This window comes from Prunus dulcis, chromosome 7 (assembly GCF_902201215.1).
Source record: "Prunus dulcis chromosome 7, ALMONDv2, whole genome shotgun sequence".
Classification (NCBI taxonomy): Eukaryota; Viridiplantae; Streptophyta; class Magnoliopsida; order Rosales; family Rosaceae; genus Prunus; species Prunus dulcis.
Window position 1 is genome coordinate 14,052,534 of NC_047656.1, and position 24,156 is coordinate 14,076,689.

General features: G+C 41.3%; 4 protein-coding genes across 6 annotated transcripts; 3 read left to right on the forward strand and 1 right to left on the reverse strand.

The window, feature by feature from the left end:
- The first annotated feature begins 742 nt into the window (after window positions 1–742).
- Window positions 743–2,620, forward strand: LOC117634489 (probable calcium-binding protein CML20). The gene is made up of 7 exons (XM_034368623.1): window positions 743–856; window positions 1,090–1,210; window positions 1,310–1,346; window positions 1,419–1,446; window positions 1,820–1,972; window positions 2,091–2,193; window positions 2,281–2,620. Exons 1-7 carry the CDS (start codon window positions 854–856, stop codon window positions 2,343–2,345), a joined length of 510 nt encoding a protein of 169 aa, XP_034224514.1. The 5' UTR covers window positions 743–853; the 3' UTR covers window positions 2,346–2,620.
- Window positions 2,621–3,007: 387 nt separating this feature from the next.
- On the forward strand, window positions 3,008–5,941 carry LOC117635424 (putative pentatricopeptide repeat-containing protein At3g05240). Its single transcript, XM_034369747.1, has one exon. It carries the CDS (start codon window positions 3,008–3,010, stop codon window positions 5,939–5,941), a length of 2,934 nt encoding a protein of 977 aa, XP_034225638.1.
- Window positions 5,942–11,483: 5,542 nt separating this feature from the next.
- LOC117634915 (ethylene-responsive transcription factor ERF109-like) lies at window positions 11,484–12,667 on the forward strand. The gene has a single exon (XM_034369198.1). It carries the CDS (start codon window positions 11,558–11,560, stop codon window positions 12,440–12,442), a length of 885 nt encoding a protein of 294 aa, XP_034225089.1. The 5' UTR covers window positions 11,484–11,557; the 3' UTR covers window positions 12,443–12,667.
- A 28-nt stretch (window positions 12,668–12,695) lies between these two features.
- LOC117634914 lies at window positions 12,696–22,618 on the reverse strand. 3 transcript variants are annotated; one of them, XM_034369197.1, is made up of 10 exons: window positions 22,426–22,618; window positions 18,104–22,228; window positions 16,907–18,016; window positions 16,566–16,819; window positions 16,351–16,483; window positions 15,760–15,958; window positions 15,336–15,662; window positions 15,044–15,244; window positions 14,254–14,948; window positions 12,696–13,958 (listed from the first exon to the last, which is right to left on the reverse strand). In XM_034369197.1, the coding sequence occupies exons 2-10, from the start codon at window positions 22,037–22,039 to the stop codon at window positions 13,308–13,310; spliced, it is 7,506 nt and encodes a 2,501-aa protein (XP_034225088.1). In that variant the 5' UTR covers window positions 22,040–22,228; window positions 22,426–22,618; the 3' UTR covers window positions 12,696–13,307. The 3 variants fall into 3 exon arrangements, with proteins under 3 accessions (XP_034225088.1, XP_034225087.1, XP_034225086.1); XM_034369196.1 differs by having other exon boundaries at window positions 15,131–15,244; window positions 16,907–22,228; XM_034369195.1 differs by having other exon boundaries at window positions 16,907–22,228.
- Window positions 22,619–24,156: the final 1,538 nt, after the last annotated feature.

Genomic DNA, 24,156 nt, shown 5'->3' on the forward strand with positions numbered 1-24,156 from the left:
GACGAAAAGGGCGTAACACAAAAAATAATAATTTATAACTCAAGTAATAAAAATTATTTATTCATATACGCGAGTTTTAGTGTTTGCTTCCCTACATTCATGGTGTGTTTATTAATTAGGTTTTGAAATTAAAATCAAGAATTAAATTTCAATTATGGAGGATTCCTGTGTTTACAATATCAATGAATTAGAAAGTAAGTGGGACTCACACAAAATTAGGAATTAAATTCCTGATTTTTGAAGAATTCAATTCTTGGATGGGAGGTGATATTCTAATTCCTAGAGAACTAACCTATTAGGAATTCTTTTTTTTTTTAATACCAATTATATCCTCACACAATTTTAAAATTTTAAAATTTTCCATCTACTTTAACCCAACACAATGACATTTTAGTAATTATATTCACTTTTACCTCAATTCCATATGGTTTAGTAAAATTTCAATAAGAATTCGGAATTTAACTCTCCTCAATCTATATGATTTAGTAAAACTTCAATAGGAATTTGGAATCTAACTCTCCTCAATTTATATGGTTTAGTAAACAACTTCAATAGAAATCCAGAATCTAATTCTCCTCAATCCAACCTGTCATTAATTCAATTTCTCCTAATTTAACTACGAATTAGTAAACATGACATTATGGTTAGATTTCAGTTGACCATGAAACTGGGCCTTATTTGACATTAACTAATCAAGCCCAATCTGACTCAGTATAAAAACCCCTGAAACATTCATGTCCTTTCCCAAATTTGATTTACAAAACAAACAGAGAGCTTCTAAGCTTGTGGGGATAGGAAGATCAAATTCATCCAGAGAAACTTTCTTCGACTTTCTTACTTAACGCGTCGATAAATGGTAAGCTTCTCAATGCAATTTCCAGCTGAAAATTTTCAATCTTTATTATTTTTCATGCAATATGTGTTCAATCTTTTTTTGGGAATTGCATACTTAACGATGTGAATGAATGTCTTGAGAGATTGATGCGAATTCGAAAAGAAAGATCTGGGAATTTGAAGTTAAGAAATTTTGGGTCTTGGGTATGGCTTTAACTGACTTAGTTCTTTGAATTTTGGTATTGGGTGAAATAGGCAAGCCTTTACAGAGGGGCCTCTAGGAAAGAAAAACCCAGAGGGAGACATCATGGGTTACCTACACAAAAGAAACAAGAGATCAAGGAAGCGTTCGAGTTATTCGACACCGATGGCTCAGGTAAGGCAAATTTGGGATTTTGATTAAGGTTCTAAGGTTGTTATACTGTTCAACTTTTAGTTTTTGGTTTTGACCATGTTGTTGTGTTGTGTTGTTTAGGCACCATTGATGCCAAGGAGCTCAATGTTGCCATGAGGTATGAATCCTTGTCTTTTTCACAGTGGATTAATTGTCTTACAACTGATTTTATATTTTGTTTATGACACAGGGCTCTCGGTTTCGAGATGACAGAAGAGGTAACTTAGATTATCCACCCATGTAAACACACTTGTTAAACATGTTCGTGTGTGTTGTGTTTTGGAATGTGAGTGTGTTTGAGAAACCACTCCCATAATATTTAGATATAATTCAGATGTGTGGTTTTGCCAAAATTCGACCTAAATATCTTTTGCCATTTGTTTTGCTTGGACTCTATCTTCTTGTCTTCCTGATTATTTGTTGATTTCAACACTTTAATCTTTCCATTCTTGTTTATGCTCTCTAGAACTTCATCCTTCAATTTTTATTGCAAGTTCTTAAGTGAACATTGTCAGCATTTGAATTTCTTGAACTTATGTATTTGGTACATTGACTGAATTGCTAACATGTCGATCTGTTGTTTCATTGCAGCAAATCACTCAAATGATTGCAGATGTTGACAAGGATGGCAGTGGTGCTATTGACTTTGATGAATTTGTGCACATGATGACAGCCAAAATTGGGGAACGGGACACAAAGGAGGAACTCATGAAAGCCTTCCATCTCATCGACCAAGATAACAATGTATTGGTTTGCTTTCTAAATATTGCATTTCTTTCAGTTGATAGTACTTTGAATGTTGGATTTGTTTCAATCTGTCAATACCTAATTCCATTTTTTTTTTTTCCACATTTGAATTTAGGGAAAGATATCTGCTGCTGACATTAAAAATATTGCAAAGGATCTGGGGGAGAACTTAAGTGATAGAGAGATCCAAGAGATGATTGAGGAAGCAGACCGAGATCGTGCGTGCTTAAATATAACCATTATTTTTTTAATGCCTCAAAATTTATCATTTTGCTAACCCTAAGGTTATGACTTGAAATGTACAGGTGATGGAGAAGTTAATGCTGAGGAGTTCATCAGGATGATGAAGAGAACAGCATATGGGTATTAGAACTGGAAAGGTTTTAGCCTTCTGCAGGATGTTGAGAGCCTGATCCGATGCAGAATTATTATGTATTTTATAGCTATAAGCAAACACCTTTCTTTGTTTCACTTTGGCATGCTTCTGTAGAATGATAATCTTAGACACAACATGGTGTCTAGTGTAGTGTGGTGGTGGTACATGTCTGTAAAATTTTAAATATTTGAAAGTATGAAAAATACCATCATGGTTGATGGTATCATTATTATTACTTCTTTTGTGACAAATGGAAAAGATTTCAAATCTTTGGCTCGTAGTCCTCGCTCGTTTTCCCGTTTTCTTTCACCACTTCGGCTAACCTCAAGTTTTAAGGTAATAATAATTTCTCGGACTTGTTGGCACTCCAGTAAAGTCATCATGCAGTTCTCTCTTATAAAAAAATACCCCTTAAAAAAGTAATGGAGAAATTGCACTTGCAGGTTTCAAATAATACATGGCTCCAACATTACTAGGCCACCAAAATTGTTAGTGCTTACAATTGCCAATATCCACGTTTGGTCTCCAAAACAAAAGGAAATGAAAATTTGGCGGCAAACCCGGAGGACAAAATGTAGGCATCAACCGTTAGCTACGTTTTCAAATCCTACATGCATAATGCATTGTGTCACTAATCTCAGAGCTTTCATGGAATAATGGGTTTCTTCTTCCGAGTCTTAAACACTCTTTCTTCTTCGTCGCCGTCAATATTCTCTTTTGTCAGACACAAACATTATTCAATCACTGCCAAAACCACCCACTTCCTTCGTCTGCTAAACCTCTGCAAAACCAGCAAGGACTTGAAGCCTCTAAAGTCCTTTCTCATAGTTCATGGACTTGTTAACGACGTGTTTCCAATAGAGCAATTTGTTAGGTCCTGTTTTCATCTGGGTGCTTCACATTTAGCTCTCTCTTTGTTCCAACAAATCCAAAGGCCAAGCCTTGGCTTGCAGAACCTGATAATCAGGTGCCTTTGCAATGATGGCTTATACCAAGACCTCTTATATGTCTATCTAAATTCCAGGGCTTTAGGCTGCCCTTCTGATGATTTCACGTTTCCATTTGTAATTAAAGCGTGTGCAGCTCTGGGTGCTGTTAAGATTGGAAAACAGGTTCATGGTGTTGTGGTCAGAGCTGGGTTTGAGCAAAACCTTTTTATACAGACAGCTTTGACTGATTTCTATGCCAGAACTGGTTGTATGGAGATGGCACGTGCACTGATTGATAGAATTCCCCAACCAGATTTGGTTCCTTGGAATGCATTGATTGCTGGTTATTCGTCGAATGGGTTTAATTGGGAAGCCTTTGATGTTTTCAGAGAGATTATTTTTATGGATTTGAAGCCAAATTTAAGCACTCTGGCGAGCATTATTCCGGTTTGCACTCGTTTGGGGTGTATTCATACTGGTAAGTCCCTCCATTGCTTTGCTGTAAAATCTGGATTAGTGTTCAATGATTTTCTTGTTCCCGCTTTAATTTCGATGTACGCTGGGGATGAAGATTTATGTGGTGCTAGAAACTTGTTTGATTCTGTACTGGAAAAGAATGTTGTTGTTTGGAATGCTATGATTTCTGCCTACACACAAAGGCAGAAGGCCATGTCAGCTTTCAAGATGTTCCGATGTATGCTTCGAGTTGGCACACAGCCTAATTTGATCACTTTCGTGTCCGTTATTCCCTCATGTGAGAATTCCAGCAGCCTCGCTTTTGGTGAATCACTTCATGCTGGTGTAATTAAGCATGGGTCAGAAAATCAACTTCCAATACTAACAGCCCTTGTATCAATGCATGCCAAGCTTGGTAATATTAATTCATCCAGGTATCTTTTTGAGCAGACGCCCAGTAAAAACCTTCTTATGTGGAATTCAATGATTTCTGGGTACGTGTACAACGGGCTATGGGATTTAAGTATCGATGTATTTCGGAAAATGCAGTTTTCAGGATTTGATTCAGATGCAGTCTCCGTAGTAAGTATTCTTTCTGCATGCTCCAAACTTGAGGCTGATTTGCTGGGGAGGTCTGCACATGCATTTAGCATTAGAAAGGGTAGCCACTCAAACCTCAATCTGTCAAATGCACTGTTGGCATTTTACTCTGGTTGTCATCACCTCTCCTATGCAGTTACTTTGTTTCATAAAATGCCTATAAGAAATGCCATAACATGGAATACGTTAATATCAAGTTGTGTGCACCGTGGAGAAATGGAAAAGGCGGTTCCCATTTACCACCAGATGCAGAAAGAGGGCTTCAAGTTGGACTTGGTCACCCTGATAAGCATACTCCCCAGTTTCAGCGAGAAGGAAAACTTAGGGCAAGGAATGGCTATCCATGGTTACGCTATAAAAGACGGGTTCTCTTCTGATATTTCTATGGTTAATTCGCTCATTAGCATGTATTGTAACTGTGGAGACCTTGATGCTGGTAGGCTACTTTTTGAAGTCATGCCAAAAAGGAGTTCGGTGTCTTGGAATGCTCTGATGACTGGCTTCCGATACCACAATTTACAGAAAAAGGTTTTGGTCTTGTTGGGTGAAATGATGAAGAGTGGTGAGAGACCAAACTTCGTAACTTTGCTAAATTTATTGGCTGCATGCTACACACAATTACAAGGTAAGTCTATCCATTCTATGGCCGTTATTTCAGGAATTGTACGAGAAACCCCTCTCCTTACATCACTTATGTTCATGTATGCTAGATTTGACAACACAAATTCATGTCTCTTACTCTTCCAAATGGGAAATATGGGGGATATTTCTTTGTGGAATGCCATTATTTCTGTGCACATACGAACAAAAAATAGCAAAATTGCAGTTGCCTCGTTCTCTGATTTACTTCAGAGGGGATTCGAACCCGACAATGTAACAGTTCTGAGTTTAATTTCTGCATGTGTTCAATTAAGTAGCCTCAGCCTTGCTCATTCTGTAATGGCTTACATCATAAGAAAGGGCTTTGACAAAGATCTGCTCATCAGTAACGCCCTAATCGATTTGCATGCAAAATGTGGCAACATATTGGTTGCAAGAAAGCTGTTTGATGGTTTGGCTGAAAAAGATGAAGTGTCTTGGAATGTGATGATCAATGGATATGGCTTGCAAGGGGATGGTGAAGCTGCCATTGATCTTTTCTTGCAGATGAAACTGTCAGGAACAAAACCTAATGGCATCACTTATTCAAGTATTTTATCAGCCTGCAGCCACTCTGGCTTGGTTGAGCAAGGCCGCATGGTATACAATTCCATGGCAGAACATGGGATATCACCCAAAATGGAGCACTATGCTTGCATGGTGGACCTTCTCGGAAGAACAGGCAACTTGACTGAAGCTTATGGCATTGTTAAAAAACTGCCATGTAAACCTTCAACAAGTATACTCGAGTCTTTGCTGGGTGCTTGTAGAATCCATGGAAATGTTGAACTTGGAGAAAAAATTAGTGAGATGCTATCTGAATTGGACCCAGAAAATTCAAGATCACATGTGATGCTTTACAATATCTATGCAGCAACTGGGAGGTGGGCAGACGCTGAAATGGTGAGATCTGAGATGGAAGATAGACAACTGAGGAAAGTACCTGGATTTAGTCTTCTCTCATAAGAAAAATTAAGATTTTTTTATAAGGATTGTGAATTTGTGATCCTCTGATCTTTTCATTGGTGGGTTCCATTTGACTTGTTTGAAACCAGTAAGTAGTTGACCTTTGCATGACTTGAGAAGTCAGCTCTTAGGGGCACATTGAGGACCAACCGAGCAAGACACAGTCATGTTATGAACATGCATTATGGGAGTCGTTTGGTACGGGGGAGTGTCATGAACTAAATTAAGTATTGGTACTGTCTTGGATTGACTTATCCTGGTATAAACTAGATAACATTTGTACAGTGTTTGGTGTATGTTTAATTGGACTATGACTATTTTTTTTTTTAAAGTAAGATTTTTTAATATTTTTTTGACTTTTCTTCTTTCTCCATCTCTTTCTTCCTCTCTGCATCTCGTTTTTTCATTTTGGACGAACGTCTCTGCATCTCTTTCTTCTTCTTCTCCTCTACATCTCTTTATCTTCTTCTCCATTTTCTCTCTTCTTCTTTTGTCTACTTTTCTTTTCTTTTCTTTTCTTTTCAAAAAATTTCTCCCATCTTCTCTGTTTTTTTTTCTAAAATCTTCTCTCCTCCATTTTCTTTCTTCTTCTCTATTTTTTTCGAAAAATTTCTCTCATCTCTTCTTCTCCATTTTCTCTCGTCTTCTCTGTTTTGTTTTTAGAAAATTTTCTGTTCTCTCCTCTTCTATTATGTCATCTCCTTCTTGGGTGGTTGTGGCTGGTGGCTGTGGCTGGTGGTCATGGCGGGCGGTTGTATCTGGTGGCTGGGGATGGTGGTTGTGGCTGCTGCTTGGTTGGTAGATGGTTGTGGGGCGATTGGGTGTGGTTGCTAGTTGCTTGGGTCGTCGGGACTGTTAGTCCCTCCTCTCCGGACGGGTTTAGCTAAGAACACCTAAGGAAGTGTTTTTGATGAGCCCATATTAGCTAATCTCATTTAAAATTAAAACTGGGTGAAATAAGCATGGGATAAAACTTTAGCAAAGCCAGTAAAAACTTGCACGGTGTAACAAACACACCCATGAATGTGGTACAGTGCAGCCACTCACATGACAGGCACCTGCTGTTTTTTTTAAAAACAATGGGAACCGGCTGTTTTGGATAAAAGATTAAAAGAAGGCAAAAAAAGGAAAAAAAAAAAACTTACTGCTTAAGAATGTACATTGTTTTTGGTCCTAAGAGCGAGTCCAACGGGCCAGCCGAGCCCGAGGCGAGGGGGGAAAAAAAAAATTCGTTCCAGCGCCTAGCTCAAGCCCGGGGGGCTTGTGGGACCCACCAACTTGGGCCAGCCCGAAGGCGAGATGAGCCCGAGCTTCAGCCCGCGGGCGCTGACGTCAGCGCTTGCGTCACGCTGACGTTAGCGCCACGCCAGCTCTAACGGGAAGTTGCCATGTGTCGTGCCCCCAGCTCTCCGATCAGCATATCCGAATCCAATCCTACGGCTGAGCCTTTTTTGGGTAATAAAAATATAAAAAAAATTTTTTTTAAAAAATTCTAAAAAATTCAGATTTTTTTATATAAAAATTTTATATAAATACCTATCAATACCCTTCACTTTCAACACCAATCCTCATACATTTCATTATACTTCTACTATTATTCACTATTTACTCAACATTTTCCTCTTTTTCATCTTGTATTTTGATTTCATATTTTTATGGCTTCTTCTATCGAAACCGGAGGGGCTTGGAGCACCATGGAAGATGTTTCCTTGTGTGAGGCTTGGCTCCAAATTTGTCATTGTCCCGTGTCCGGCAATGAGATGAAATTTTTTCATATGTGGAAAAAAATTCATGCCGAATTTTGTGAAAAAATTCCGGGGTCTACTCGTACGGAGATGACATTATCCAGTAGGTGGAAAATTCTCAATAAAGAGTTGAGAAAATGGAGAGCTGCCCTAGCAAAAGCGATGGACAACTATAGAAGCGGGGAAAATCGTACTAACGAGGTAAGTATTTTATAATTTTTGTTTTATTAAGTTTAATCTCCTAATATATATATTTTGTTAATATTGCTTGCATTTTCAATATTTTGTTAATATTTCTTGCATTTTAAATATTTTGTTCATATTTCTTGCAATATCAATATGTTGTTAATATTTCTTGCATTTTAAATATTTTGTTCATATTTCTTGCATTATCAATATTTTGTTAATATTTCTTGCATTTTAAATATTTTGTTCATATTTCTTGCATTTTCAATATTTTGTTCATATTTCTTGCATTTTCAATATGTTGTTAATATTTCTTGCATTTCCACTTGTTTCTTAATTTTCTTGCACTTCTAATTTATTTGTAAGGTTAATTGCATTTCCATTATTATTTTTTTTTGTTACTTGCATATCCAATATATTTTAAATATTTATTGCATTTCCATTTTTTTGTTAAATAGATGATTCAAGCACAAATGTGGTTCGGTGCAACCGGGGGTGGCAAAAAAAGTTTCAACCATCATGAATGTTGGGAGGTGGTGAAATATTGCAAACGCTTCATAATTATTCCGACGGGTCCCGCCGTTGTGTTAAACGAGACGCCACTCCGTGATTCAATGACATCGGATTCACCTCTCGATTCTCCTATGAGTCAAGACTCACCCATCGAAAAGGAGCCGAGGCCCATTGGCCGAAAGGCCGCGAAGGCAAAGAAAGCGGGTAATTCAAGCAATAATAATTCAAAATTTTTGGAGGAAATTGCAAGGCAAAACGGCATAAGAATTGAAATGGAGCAAAAACGCCAAGATAACGAGTTGGCCCTTCAAGCTGAGTATGCACGAGAAAGGAGTATTTGCGCAAAAAAGATATGGACAAGACGGATCGGGAAACCATGGCGATGGATACAAGTCATATGAAACTTTTGGAAGCTAGAACGGGATGATGGGCCTAGCAACACGGATTGGTTAAATGATGGAAACCATTAAATTAGTTAGCATACCTTTTATGTATTTGTATTTTTCATGTTTTCTATTAAAGTTGTTGTAATTCATGTATTTTATTTTAGTAGTAGTAATTCGTAATGACTTGTATTACATTTCGTTATTTAATAAACAAAGCATTCAATAAATTACCTTTTTATTCAACATATTCCATACTTCAAACAAAACAAAATAAAAATAAAAAAAAGTACAAACAAGGCACAATAATAATAACCAACCACAACCAAACCATAATAAATAAAAATACAACACAACCTAACCATAACTAAATAAAACATAACCAAAGCATCTATGCTCCATCATTCATCTTCATTGCCTTTCACCGCCCATAGATGCTCCATCAAGTGAACTTGACGCATTTCATGAATATACGAAGATTGCATCTCTGTATATCGATCTATCATTCGGGTCATCAAATGACCATCCCTCACCAACGGTTCCGGCTCAAACGGTTCTCCACTTGGCCCCATGGGCCTTTCATAAATCCGTGTCAAGGCCGTGTTCATTGGATCCGGTTCGTAGACCTCTAAAGCATCATAATCGTACTCATCCTCCACAATCATATTATGGAGGATGATGCAAGTCATCATAATGCTTCTGAGGATCTCCTCATCAAACATACGGGCCGCACCTCGAATAATCAACCACCGAGCTTGAAAGATGCCAAAACACATTTCGACATCTTTCCTGTATCCCTCTTGATATGTAGCAAATAATTTTTGCTTATGGGATCGGGGATTCGGAATGGATTTGACAAAAGTGGTCCACCTCGGGTAGATGCCGTCAGCTAGATAATACCCCATCTGGTACACTGTATTATTGACTTGATAGGTGATATTGGGGCCCTGGCCTCTCAATACATCGTTGAAGATCGAGGATTGACCCAGCATGTTGAGGTCATTTTGGGATCCTGCAACTCCAAAGAAGGCATGCCAAACCCATGTGTCGAAGCCAGCAACGGCTTCAAAGATTATATTTTTTTGGCCTTTTCTATTTCCGTAATCACCTTGCTAGGCAGTTGGGCAATTCTTCCATTGCCAGTGCATGCAGTCGATGCTACCAATCATTCCTGAAAATCCTCGAGCTTCGGCTTTTTCTAGGAGCCGGTGGAGGTCCTTGGGAGTAGGTCTATGCAGGTAGTCCCTAGTGTACAGAGTTTCAACAGCTTGACAAAATCTTACCAAAGCCTCCAACTTAGTGGACTTCCCCATCCCGGCAATCTCATCCACCTGATCAGCAGATGCTCCATACGCCAACATTCGTATAACAGCTGTAAGCTTTTGCTCCGGAAGAAGCCCTAAAACCCCAGTAGCATCACACTTTTGAACAAAGTATGCATCATAATTGCAAATATCATGCATGACTTTATTGAACAAATGAGGTTGCATTCTAAATCGCCTTCGAAAATCAACATCAGAGTACAAAGAAGTTGGGATAAAATAATCTTCCAAAAGATTCTTACCCCGAGAATGCCTATGTCTTTCCACATTCCGGCGGCGGCCGACTTGTGAACCACGGCGGCGACCTTGGTTCTCTTCATCTTGCAAAGCCACTGCTATGAGAACTTGTTCATCGACTTGTCTCTGCAACTCATTGATTTCATCTGCTCTACGGTTTCTCTCATTTGTTTCTCGCTCTTGCCTCTCCAAGCATCTCCTAAAATCTTCCATTGAGAATGAATGAAGTATGAATTCTAAACTCTGAGAAATGAAAATATAGAAAGATGTGGTGTGAGAGGTATGAGCTGAGCCTCTGGTTTTATAGAAAATTTTGGCAAGATAGACATGCCACGTGGCTTGATTTGATTGGATGAAAATCTTATCTGAAATTTGAACCCTAATTTGTATGAAATTTGAACATCCGAAATTTGAACCCAAATTTATCTGAAATTTGAACCCAAAAATTTATCTGAATTTTGAATTTTGAAATTCATCCGAAATTTGAATCCAAAAATCTTATCCGGAAATTTTATCCGATTATGAATAGTCTTGACACGTAGGAACTCAGAAATCTTATCTAAAAATATTATCCAAATTAATTATTTTCATTAAAAAATAGGGAAAAAAATAAAAAAATGAATAGTAATTGTCCTTAGCCATGACAATTGGTGGAAATACAAAATACTATTTGCAAGGACAACCACTATTCACGTAAATAATAGCTGCCCTAGCTCCCTCCTTGCTATGACTAAAGACAAATGGGTGGAATTGCTCTAAAGTGTGCAATTATATTGTTCATCAATGTTTTTAAAGGCTGTTGCTAAATTTATCTTTTATGTCCACGTGTTTGGGTAAGTGTGGAGGAAAGAGCCAATTTCATCAATGTTGTAGAAAGTCGGTGATTTGACCCACTTGTGCAACAAACAAAACCCTGAAAACCCTTGAGAAAGTTGCGCTGTGTCAGCCCTTGCATCATGCCAAGAGGTGACGAAAGCGATCAGCTCAGCAGGTCTTCAAGTCAAGACCTTCAGAACCAAAAAGAAAAAAGCTCGGTAGGTCTACGTGGAAGTATAAACTCTAGCTGGATAAACGCGGGCCCCACCTTCAATCTGGAACTCCTTTCTCATTGCTGCACTGCGTGTGAGAACGGTGTGCACAGATGGCAGCCAACTGGAATTCTGGGGTGTCCCGCCCTCTCACTCTCCCCGCCTATATTTTAAAACCCAACCTGGGCTCCCTTTGTTCTCGATGTCCTTCTACCAACTTCGCACTGATCCTCAGTTTTTGTTTTTGTTTTCCTTTGTTCCGAGAATAACCCCAAAGAAAGAACAAATGCCCTCGCACGCCAATCGCATACAGCAGAAGCAGGAGCACTGCATCATGGTCTCCGCCCTCAAGCATGTAATCTCCGGCGGCATCAATGCCGGTGGTAGTGGACCCACTTCGCAGCAGCAGCAGCTAATGGGAGCCGGCCATTCTGCCACGTCGTCACTCCCCTCGACGAGGGACGGGACCCAATCAGCAACGGACCAAGTACACATGCTGTCGTTTTCGGCTGAGGGCGATACGTGTCGGGTGTGCGGGATCGAGGGGTGTCTTGGGTGCGACTATTTCCCGTCAACAACATTGCCAGACAGAAACAAGCAACTGAATTTGGGGAGCGGGGAGAATGCGGGGACGAGGAAGGGGAAGAACAAGTACAGGGGAGTGAGGCAGAGGCCGTGGGGGAAGTGGGCAGCGGAGATTCGGGACCCGCGGCGGGCGGCGAGGGTTTGGCTGGGGACGTTCGAGACGGCGGAGGAAGCAGCCAGGGCTTACGACAAAGCTGCCATTGCGTTCCGTGGGGACAAAGCCAAGCTCAATTTCTCATTAACCTCCTCCGATCAGCACAGCAATATCACTAATAACAACATCACTTCTAGTAGCAGAAGAACTAGGACTAGCTCACAATTAAATAGGAGCATGGAAGAGGCTGATCAGGACAAAGTCAATCCAATTACTGTGAAACAATCAGAGAAGGTGGAAATATTTGAGAGCAGTGCCTCGCAGGAAGAGAATGACCAGTTTCTCTGGGACATGCTTCAAGATGGAGATGATGACGATGAGTTGAAAGCATGGATGTCAGCCAACTAAAATACCTCGTACTCTGCTTTGATGAAGCCAAGTTAAGTTAGGGGTTTTCATTAGAGACCCATTTCAAATTAGGATTCAAGTAGTTCAAAAATAAGAAAAGTCAACGGTATTTTTGTTACCGTACAACATCACCCCGTACTAATAACACGTCGATGAGTGGCTTTGTCGCTCTCGTTTGTTTTCTTCTGTTGGAAATGAAATAAAAGGTTACAAGGACATTCTATATCTCGTCTGTTCGGTTCGGGTACACACGTTAGCAAAACCGATCTCGTATTATTACTAAATCACTCTCCCAATTGTTTCAAATTTCTTCCAACCACAAAATACATTTCATTTAAAAATAAATACAAATACAGAACAGGGTGAAGAAAGAAAGAAAGAAAGAAGAAATCCCTCCCTCGAAGGCCGCATTTTATCATTTGCTAAAGTTGAAAAAAGAATGCTACCTGGACACAACATTCAGTACATCAAATCCCCAATAAATTGACAGTTCGGTTTGCAGACCAACAAAGATTTCAAACCCACAAACCCCCATGGATGATGTACCACAACTGAAAACAATATCATAGTTGACTTGTCAATACAACTATTTAGTCTTCGAGCTAATCGTCATTTTTCTTCTAATCGAGCAACCACCAGGCAGGCCCAAAATTTCAGAAACCTTCATTGGGAAAACCAGCATACCTATCTATTGATATATCTCAAAAAAATCTCAATCTCAATACTAGACACGCACCTACCGGTGCAATGGACGCTGCAAAAAAATAAAGCAACCAAAACTCTTTATTCCTGAACATCTCCTTCAACCTGCAGGCTCTCTTTCTTTTTTTCTTTCTCAAATCCAAGCAGCTCATTTTGTAGCTCCTCATAGCGCTGTTGAACTCCCACTTGAGGTCTGTTTAGCCACGTATACTTGCTTCATCTTAGAAGGTGGAAAGCCCTTTTCTGCACCCAGAGACTGATTCCTTCCATGCAACCCCGTTCTTCGATGCGACCAGTCACCCCCTGAACTATTTTTCTGAGAACCCCCACCTCTCTGATAATAAGATGAATGGCCATACTGCTGGTTAGAGGTGTTATTCTTGTGCATAGATGACTGAGACTTGGCATTAGAACTCGCGCTATGTCCACTAACACTGGTACTGAGCTTCTGATCAACATCAGTCTTGGCAGTATCTACGGTGGTACTTACAGATGAGCTCTTAGTGACAGCACTCTGTGTTGAATTCCCAGTGCTGGAGGAGCTTGCGGGGTCTACTAATCCCAGTTCATCTGGGAATCGGGTGACAGTAGCATCAGTTGCTACAGGAAAATTACGACTGTTATCAAAGGCTGTAGAAGTCCGGGACTCAGGGAACCTGTTGGCCGGCAATGATTGGTCAGCAGGACCATGGCTAAATTTAGAAGGAAGTATACCATCTGCCTGTTGCTGCAATGGCATTGATATAGGAACAGACTGAAGAGGTGATGCAGGAACATGTGGCCATCGGGCTTGAACTGACATGTCAGGAGAGGACTGGGCAAAACAATATTACCCCATCGTTAGTTATAGTTATGCCAGAAAGAAAGAGTATGGTGAATGTTCACCAACCAAATAGCAACACATTAAAAATGAACAATTCTATCATCTTCGTGCACCCACTTCAAATTCCTGTATCTATGACAAATTCGAAAAGGCATCATATCCACACCTCAAAGCATCCCCCTTCCCACTCTTTTCAGAGAGAACTCTTCCCCAAAATCCACTATGTTTCAAAACCTAAAAACCCAGGGATGGGGGGATATTTTAGGTCAATAGATTGAATTTTTACCTGGAAGGGAGAAACATCGAACATGGCCAAAGGTGAAGCCATAGGAAGCAGTGGTGACCCAGGGGCCAAATGCTGGATCGGAGCAGGCATGTTGGTAGGGTTGCGCTGTGCAGAAACCATATTTATATTGTTCATCTCCCCCTCACCAACAGCCATGGCGGAAGATGCAGGGTTGTGCTTCCAATCTGGCTGCTTTCCTGATGGGATATAGGCAGTACCCATGAAACTCAAGCCAACTTGTCCAAATTGTCCAACAGGTGCAAAGTGGTTATAGACAACCATGTGTGGTGGACCTTGAACACCTGGTATGCCTCCAGCTGGACTGATAAAAGGACCAGTAAAACCTGCAGGAGGACCATAGAATGAATCTACCCCAGAATGACACTGCTGCCAGGTCCCAAGTGGCGCTGAAGCTGGTGCACTACTCTTTTGGGATTGTGGCTGGGTAGTAGATGCAGATTCATCATGTGGTCCAAATGCAAAAACAGGACCCCCCAACATGGGATTCATTTCATAAAAGGGAAAATGGGAAGGCGGGCCACCAGGAAAATGTGGAAGCATTTGGCTTGAAGAATTCTGAGGACTTGGTAACGGTGGCCATAGCGAAATTGGTGGTGTCTCAACAGATAGATCTGCCGGAAGGGAAACACTGAGAGACTCTTCGGCCCGTGATTGACTGGCTAATTGCTGATCACCTGCTCCACCAACCAAAGATTTTAATATGATAATAATCATTAAAGGAAAAAAATAAAAAAAGAGGATTCATTACTAAACAGAAAATCTATCACACCTGCTGTCCTCCCATCAATATCAGCACCTTCAACACTCTTGGGAAGGGCAGCCACTATGAAATTGGTTATAAGGAAATTATTCTGACCTGGTAATGGTGGCCTTAATGAATGGGTCTCAACAGATAGATCTGCTGGAAAGGAAACACTGAGAGACTGTTTGGCCCTTGATTGACTGGCTAATTGCTGATCACCGGCTTTATCTACCAGAGATTTAAAATCACTCTAATAAGACAACAACCATTAAAAGGAGAAAAGCAAGGTTCATTACTAAACCAGAAAAATTATTCACACCTTCTGCTACCCCATCAATATCGGCACCTCCAAAATTTTTGGTATCTGGAACCGAGACAGAGCAAGCACCCAAACCATTCCCAACAATTTCGTCACTGCTAATGGCTGCAACAGCAACAGCTGAAGCCGCTGCTTCAGCTTCAGCTTCACAATCTTCCAAATGAACACATGATTCAGTGGTGTGTTTCTCTTTTTCAAAGAGAAGATTCTCACTTGCAGAAAGATTGTGGGAGAGTTGCATGTCTGACCGAGATGGTCCTGGTGGGCCGATTCCATGTGATACAGCACGGCTGCTAGGAGGCAGTATTGTTGGAGACGTAACGGCACCTGAATATAGGGGGATAAAATCATCCCGAAAAAAAAAAAAAAAAAAAAAGGCAATTGCAACATTTAGCAAGCTATTGAATTTTCTTAACATGCTCACCAAATTGGATTTTCTCGCCAGCAAGCAGGGAATTGATTGGATTTGCAGCAGATGAGAATGGCTTCTCCTTTGTCATGATGGATGACGATGGCATGCTGGACTCACAAACTGAACTATTAATTTCTCCAACAGAACCATGAGAACCAAATTGCCCAGGCTTCATAGCCTCATCAAGTTGGGTCTGCGTCAAGGCCATAACCTGGCAGTGTAGTCAATCAGTTGCAGACTCTTATACAGAAAAACAGATATCTAGGAAATAAATGTCAAAAAAGTACAACAAATCTAAAAAATTCCTTCATTCTGGATTTCTCTTATGAAGTAAATGCTCGATAGGTAGAATGGAATGCAATTAAGAATTCATTTACAAGCATGGAACACATTAATTTTCCCAGAGAATCTGAAAATGAATTTATTTTTTTGGGCAAATGGAAGCACCCATTATGAGTCATGAAAGCAACACAGTGAAGAAACCAACAAAAAAGGAACACCGGAACCTGAACTTGTTTCTAACAGAAACTCTATTTAGCTTTAAAATGAAAAACCTAGGATACAATAAAAATTTGCGATCGAAAACATAATTGTTTTGCACACCTGTTGATTACCCCATGAGCTCAAAGATGCTTGAACATTATCCAGGACCTTATTGTTGTTCTCGATAATAGAGCCTCGCCCAATATTTTTTACACTACCTGATACTACAGGAAGGGAGCTTGTGTTGAGTGACCTGTTAAGAAGAAAAAGAAAACCATTAGAAATCAATGTGTGCACATTATAGGCGTTGTATATTTCTCCAAAGAGAGCAATACCTGATTGTTTGGGATCTAATATCAGCCTGGACATCACTTTTCACAGCAGGAGTGCCAATTGGAGCTAACGGTTGAGACACTACATTAGTGTTAAATCCAGCTGATACTTCAATATTTGCCAATCCACGTCCCTCAGAGGCAACAAAATCAGAGTGAATGCTGTTTCCTGCTTCTCCATTTGTCGCTGCAGAACTTTTACCTGAGTTGGCAGAGGCAGTACTACCTTTTGAAGTAGAACGAGGTTTCCGTGGCACCTGAATGAGCAAATAAATGCAATTAAGCAACTCTATTTAAATCAACGCAAAGCAGAAGACAAACTGAATAATTACATGCATTACAACCTTTGAGGCGCGAGACTTCGCCTTGATTTCTCTTTCTCTCTGTTCACGCCGATCATTCAGCATTTGCCTCTTTGACCTCACTTCAATGAAATCATCTTCATCACTAGGAGCCTCTATGCCAGGTTGCTCAAAAACACGCACAATACCACTTTGCAGAGGAGCATAAACATCCTCTTCAGAATGAATATTTCTTTTAAGGTTTCCCTCTCCAGATTTCGGGATATTCTGACTCTTTGTTGTGGCATCTTTTCCAGCTCCCTTTTCAGCCTTGTTTACAGACTCTATTTCATGTGAATTATTTCGACCAGGGCTCAAGCCCTCTGAATCTAACATCTGTTTTGAAGGTTTATTTGACATGACAACCCTCCTAGGCCCACCTCTTACAGAAGGCCCGAAACCCCTTCCAGAGACAAATTTCTCTTCCAGTCCGACGTGGTTGGAAGATACAGAACCTGTAGATTGCCTCTTATCAGCACTTGCTCGAACTCGAAACTCAGTACGCTGCATATTGCGTCGATGCCTTCTCTGAAACCCACTACATTCTACGTGGGTTGGCTCAGTATCTGGAAATGATCTTGCGCTAGAATTTTTAACCGTAAATACAAATTTTTTTCCCCTGCCACCAGATGCTGGGCCATGAGCCTTTGGCCCACTAAAGTCTTTTTCTTTGAAAACCGACTGAGATGGCGCCGCTCCAGTTTGAGCCTGACCTTCAGATTCCCTCGTACCAAAGAAAGCACTGAAGTTTTTCCCAACCGAATTATGGTGTCTCTGATCTGCTTGAAACACTGTCTCAGACCTTGAATTGCTATCACCAATACGGGATACCGCTGGTCCCCGTTGCACCATAACAGAGGTTTCAGCCTTTTCTCCTGCTGGCATTGAATTTATCTTCTCTGGTACATTCTCTTGAGATACATCCAAGTGCCTTGAAGTAAGCCCCGGTTGATCATCCACCGAAAGTAACATAACATCATTTTTTATATTTTGAGAAGTTCCTTGACCAGTCTGAATAGGCAGATGACCTCCTGGAGTCTGATTCAAAGAAAAACTGGATGGGAGATTGGGCTGAACAAAAGACATTGATTGAGGAGCCATTGGCAGTAGTCCCTGGGATATTGGAGATGTATACCTTAGCTGGCCAAATTGGAAGAGAGGAGGCTGTGTCGGGTGCAAGTGGGCGAGAGAAGGACCAACCTGAGGATGCAGAGGAAGAGGCATCTGTATAGAACCAATTTGTATAGCTGGGACCGGAGATGGTATCAGAGATGGGCCTGAAAACAGCCCAAACTGAAGCTTAACAGATCCTTCTGTCTGATTTGGAACAGCAGATACTGTAGGCATGACAGCCTGACCAGACAACAAATGGGAGTTAAGGCTAACCGAAGATGCAACTGGATGCTGAGAAGATGGCCGAGAACTACTAGCGGCATCCACATGATCCACACGATCAGTTGTAGCTGACATATGGGAGGCATTATTAGGCTGAATAACTAAATTCTGCATTGCCTTCTCAGTTTCCTGGAATGTTCTAGAAGAACTACCTACATTCACTAGGGAGGAACCATCCATATGTTGAAGGGTCTGTTCATCAGTACGAATTCCATCAAATGACCCGTGCTCTTCAACAGTGCCAGACAAAACCTGAGGTACCATGAATGCACCTTCTTCATTCCTTGAACTTCTCTCAAACTCATCATTTGGCATTCCAACTTCAACACCTTCATTGAAGCCCAGGACCAAGTTGTCCATCATGTCAGGGGACCCTTTTTCCTCTAAATGCATGCCTTCAAACTCATGGGTTAGGTCAATATTCTCATCATCTCCTTCATGCACTTCATCTTCCTCCTCATATCCATCTTCGTCTTCATCATATTCTTCTTGCTCCTGAAGATGCTCATTGTTCTCAACAGCCCATTCTTCATCATCACCGGTTGAGACAGAACTAGAAGCATTCACCACATTTTCTTTTCCAGAATTGGTAGGTAATGCAAGTGATTCGTTCTCCTGCCCAGACAGGGGAACATCTTTGCTATCCCCAGGGGCAGATAACACTGAAGAATCTCTGGATTCATCCAAGTCGTCATGAGAAAGATGAGTTGGAGAACTAGGGGGACTAGACACAGAAAGAGAAGATTGTGAGTCACACCTTGGGGTGGTGTTACCGTCCAGTTTCTTTTTCTCATTACCGGTGTTTTCTTCTTTGACATCAATTATTTCAGGTTGTCTGATATGCTCCACACGATTAGTATCATACCCTGTCTGCAGGGTAGGTTCACTTCTAGCTGCATGATTGTACTCCATCTCATTTTCTGGAAAAGCTGAGGGTCCAGGATGATCAATTTCCCCCCTGTAGGAGGTTTTGTGAATGGAAGCTAGTGATGGCGGTGGAAGAACACGAGGCTGTCTCATGGAATACCGTGACCTACCGAAAGAATAAGACCCATCTGCATCAGAATTTGGATACAGTTGGTCAGGATAAGGAGAATACGGATTGCCATGGACACGGCCCTGCCCCCATCCAACATCATTAAACTTTTCAACAAGGTTATCCTGGAATTCAGACTCAATCTCCATATTTCTGCTATAATGATCCCCATCCCCAGAAAGGTTCCACCTCTGCCCCCTTAAATGAGTGATATCATCCATGTGAGGTTCAGTAATCCCTCCTTTATGGTAAGTCCTAGAAGACATGAATCCACCGCCTCCATAGAACTCTTTCCTTAAATGACCTCTCCCACCAACAGATAAATCTCGTCTGGGACTATGATGGCCATTGTCCTGGTCTTGTATAAGTAAGGTTGAGCTGTTCCCATTCTCATATACATCTCTTCTCCATGAATTAACAGGTTTTCCTCTATCCACAAAAGCAGAAGTATCTCTAGAATAATGAGACCTAGAACCCATCTCAAAGGACCTGTTCAAACTTGAATCAGAAGATGCTGAGGCTGTGATCCTTTCCACCATTCTTTCACCATCCTCCCAGTCACCCATGTCAGCTGCCCTGGACACATCTTTTTCTTTCTCCATCCTTGACATTTTCTCATCTGCATCAGCCAAAAAATTACCACCAGCCTTTCCAGTTTCAGCCTTCCTCTTGGCAATCCTTTCCTCCAATTCCAAAAGCTTCTGCTTAGCAGCATGCTTCCTCCTTTCTTCCTCCATAAACAACCTCCGTCTCTCCTCTTCCCTGGCTACTCTCTGCTCTTCAGCTCTTCGCATGGCTTCAAGTTGTTCTTGTTCTGCTCTCCACGCTGCTTCCCTAGCTTCTTCTTCCAACCTTCTCTGCCTCTCTACTTGTTCCCTAGCCAGCCGCATTCTCTCCTCTTCTTCTCTTCGAGCTAGCTCTAAAGCTCTTTCTTGTTCCTCAACGATCCGCTGTCGCTCCTGTTCTTGCATTTTCTGAACTCTCTCAAGTTCCGCCTCAAAAGATTCCCTAACAGGATCATGGAAATCAGTTTGTTTAATCACATCTTTCTTCTTCTTAACCACTCCGAGAAGACCTCCAGAGAAGGGATCCCGGCTGTCAAAACCAGTACCTCCAAAGTCTTTCATGAAAGGATCCTCTACATAAGGTTTTTCACTATTTGAGAATGAGCGCTTCTCCCTACCAAAATTGAGCAGGGGATCATTGACAGGAAGTCCTTTACCACCTAGGGAGTACGAGGGTTTGGACACTGAACTATTCTGTAAAGCATCACCTCTGTATCTATTGTGTTGTTCACTGCCATATCGGTCTCGTTTATTCCATTCAGCCCCTCTGCTTGCATATGAATCCGTATGATTGTTCCAGGGCTGTCTCCCTCCATGTCTATACCCTACATCCCTCCTTACAAAATCATCTTGAGCATTTTCTTGAACGGTTGTCAGACTATACTTGTTCTCCTTACTTGTTTCTCTGTTTACACTCGATGGCCTTGCACCAAAACCATTTCTTTCATTTCCAACTTGACCACTAATTCCATCTTTTGGAAGATTGGTATTTCTCCACGAGTTCCCTTCCCTTCCTTCTCTGCTAGGTGTTCTTGCATCTCTGCTGTATGGGTCCACCTTAGGGACTTCACTGGAAGAATTCTTTCCAGCTTCATTGTCATGCAGACCCCGCCTATCAGAAGGATTATGAACTGGCTTGTGTGGTAGAACACTTACTCTGGGCATATCAAAATCTCTATCCCAATAAGGTTCAGTCTTTGAGTACCCATGATCTCTGCCCCGGTCTGTGAAACCATGACTTGTATCACGCTCATCATCCGCCCAATCTGATCTTGGGTTCAACCGAACTAGTGGTAATGGACCTGGAAAATACTCGTCCTGCTTCCTTACTTGCTCTGATGCTCGATTACCACCCAAACCCTTACTTTCACTGCCACTCTCATTCAGTCCATTGCCTATACCACGACGAGACGGCTGCACTTGAGGGCGCATGTCAACAAGCAAACTTGAATGAGAACTATCCCTCTGCTCATTCAACAATTCATCATGGACAACTTGCCTCTGTTTCTGATTCAAACCGTCCTTTTGCTTTTGTGAAGGCCCTGATGAAGAAGGCAAAGCAGCCTGCAATGAAGGAAAATCCTCACCCCTCAAGAGCAGTGCTTTCTCTGTCGGTTGATGAGATAGAGCAGAAGCAGTAGGGAGGGGTCCCACAGAGCCAGACCGGGCTGAAGGTGGCATATAAAGACTGGTCCCCGAACCGATCCCCCTACTCACCCCATCAACACCATGCAAAGTCTGGTCAACTCCATCAGCTCCTACATTATCACCAGCCCCTTCTTTCTCTTGCAAAGCAACCGCGGTGGGCTTCGTCCACCCCACACCAGATGAAGAAGGCCTTGACCCACTACCTGAAGCCCCTCCACCGGCAGCTCCACCACCTGAACCCAACGAATCAAAGCGCTCGTGCTCTTTGCGCAACGAAGGCAGATTCAAGGGGGGTGGAACAGATAGCTTCGACCCAGCCTTGTTAGCACTGCGAGGCCTCGAAAGGACCACCATTCCTCCACTGCCATGACTACCGGGCCGGCCCCTGTTCGACCCGTAAGAGCTAGGATGCGGTGGATGGTGAGAAGGCTGCCCATACGATTTGTTCAGATTCACGGATACAAACTTGGTCCCGACTCCGGGATTAGCCATGTCACGCGCCTGACCCACACTACGATCCAATTAGCGGGCTCTGATGTCCGCCAACGCATCAAAAACCCTAACCCTAACTTTCTGCTCCCGCCCGCCCAGATATTGAATCACACACTGTTCCCCTTTCACGGATCTCACAGTAAATGATAAAAGAATCGGAACCAAACCCTAGAGAGTCTCCCTCTAACCCTGATCAATCAAAACATTAATTATCAGATAATAGATCTCGTAGCTCGATTAATTTAACTAATTAACTTATAATGCTTGCTAACAATATCAGATTAAAGTGCGATTATGGTCTGATTAGGGTTTCGGTGCGAACGAGCTAATGAGATCAAATGGAAAATGAAAAATGGAAAAGGGAGGAAGTAGGATAAGGAGCTTACCTCCGGGAGCGTAAGATAGAGAACGGCGGGGTTAACGTGCGCCGCGGAGAAACAACAGTGCGAAAGCGTAAGATAGAAGAAGCCCTACTGTCACCGGAAAGAAAAAAGCAGGAGAGGGAGAGGAGAGAAGAGAGAGAGAAAAAAAAACCGAAAAATGAGCTAAGCAAGAGAGGAGAGGAAACTAAGGAATGGTTTTTTTGTCTTCTTGTTTGTTCCCCTTCATTTTGTGATATTTGTATTTATACCCCCATATACTTTTGTGATTTTGATTAATCGCCTACTTCTATCCGAAGGCTAAAAGCAAATATCCTTTCACTTGTACGGACACCGTTGAAATTAAACGGGCGAGTGGGATAGATTTGGACCCCTTTTTTCTGTGAGAAGTTGGGAAACAAGTACTAAAACAGTCGGTAGCTTTGTGTTTCTGTATTTGAAGGAAAAACAAGAGTAGCTTTGTCTTTGACTTTCTGACATCTTCATTTACCATTTTTATTAGCTTCTTTATTTTGTTGTATGTGTGGAAGTCAGCTCTAAGCTTGAATCATGTTATGTGGATGAGTCATCTCAAAGTAGTACTCTTGCCCATTTGGGTTAAAAACCGGATTGGGTTCGGGCGACTTTGTGTGGGTTGACCTAACCCGAGTTGCCTTGTACTCGCAACTATCCAAAACTATATGGTAAATTGGATAGGTTCTATCTATAGTCACTGGGCCTCCTAAAAAGATCTACTAAATTCACCGAGTTGTTCCGAAGGATCAAAACGGCCAATTATTAATGGAATTCCTTGTCGGCTTTTTGTAAAATACTCGTTTGGACGAGGACTTCCAAATACATCGTAAGCTAAACCCGTGCTGACAAATAACCAACTTGAAATAAATAAGGAAGGTATAGTAATGCTATGAACGACCCAGTATCGAATACTGGTAGTAAATAACATCAATCTTTTCCTTTAGTCTTTGGTCTAGCGAAAATTCCTCTCAATGTTAGAAAATGTCATTATGTGCTTTCCTCTCAATTTTATGAAGTTAATCAATGGCTTAACCACTATAGAATTCTTACTGAGCACCATATTAGGATCTCATTAGTCTCACTCTTGTTTGTTTTTACAAAGTCATTGTCATCAAACACTTATATAGTTCATTGTACCTTTATTATGTAGTTAATGCACTTAGATGGGAATGACAAATTCACAAGAAACAATTGTCAGTTTTGGCAATGAGCATTTTGATTTCCCCAAATTAATGGAATGAACATTTCCAAACCTATTCATTCATACAATTCACTTGTGCTCATAGCTCTAGATTCTAAGTTCTAAACCTTGAACTAGGCTGGACCTAGTTAAGTTTCACTTTCACCAAAACTTCCTTTTCTTCTCTTTCGACCCAAAAACCTTTTCTAAAACTATTGCAAACTCTTTTGATTCTAGGAGTTTCCCCTGGAATAATTTCTTTTAGGCTAATTAACTGGGCCTCTCTCTCCCCGTCCTGTTGTGGAGAGTTTTCCCCTTAGTTTTTTGAGGATCTATTGCCTCCCCCACTAGGTTTTTAGGGACTACTACTCAGCCTTTTGGGCTGATTTTTCTTGATCTTGGTAGATCTCCACATTTACCCTTTGTCTGTGCTATTGAAATTTAAGGGTTTGGTGGTAGCTATTCTAAGATCTTTCTATGGAGGTGGAGTTTATGGATCTGGTAGGATTTACTATCCTTTGGTGTTGTGGGATCGTGAGTGG

Excerpts from the sequence above, each read along its gene's own strand:
- LOC117634914 (XM_034369195.1), bottom strand. The coding sequence starts at position 22,039 with ATGGCTAATCCCGGAGTCGGGACCAAGTTTGTATCCGTGAATCTGAAC. Across the intron at positions 16,820-16,906 it reads CGAAGTCTCGCGCCTCAAAG|GTGCCACGGAAACCTCGTTC; the intron begins GTTGTAATGCAT and ends TTGCTCATTCAG. Across the intron at positions 13,959-14,253 it reads TCGATGTTTCTCCCTTCCAG|TCCTCTCCTGACATGTCAGT; the intron begins GTAAAAATTCAA and ends TGTTTTGCCCAG.
- LOC117634489 (XM_034368623.1), top strand. Across the intron at positions 1,211-1,309 it reads ATTCGACACCGATGGCTCAG|GCACCATTGATGCCAAGGAG; the intron begins GTAAGGCAAATT and ends TGTGTTGTTTAG. Across the intron at positions 1,347-1,418 it reads GAGCTCAATGTTGCCATGAG|GGCTCTCGGTTTCGAGATGA; the intron begins GTATGAATCCTT and ends TTTATGACACAG.
- LOC117635424 (XM_034369747.1), top strand. The coding sequence starts at position 3,008 with ATGGGTTTCTTCTTCCGAGTCTTAAACACTCTTTCTTCTTCGTCGCCG.
- LOC117634915 (XM_034369198.1), top strand. The coding sequence starts at position 11,558 with ATGTCCTTCTACCAACTTCGCACTGATCCTCAGTTTTTGTTTTTGTTT.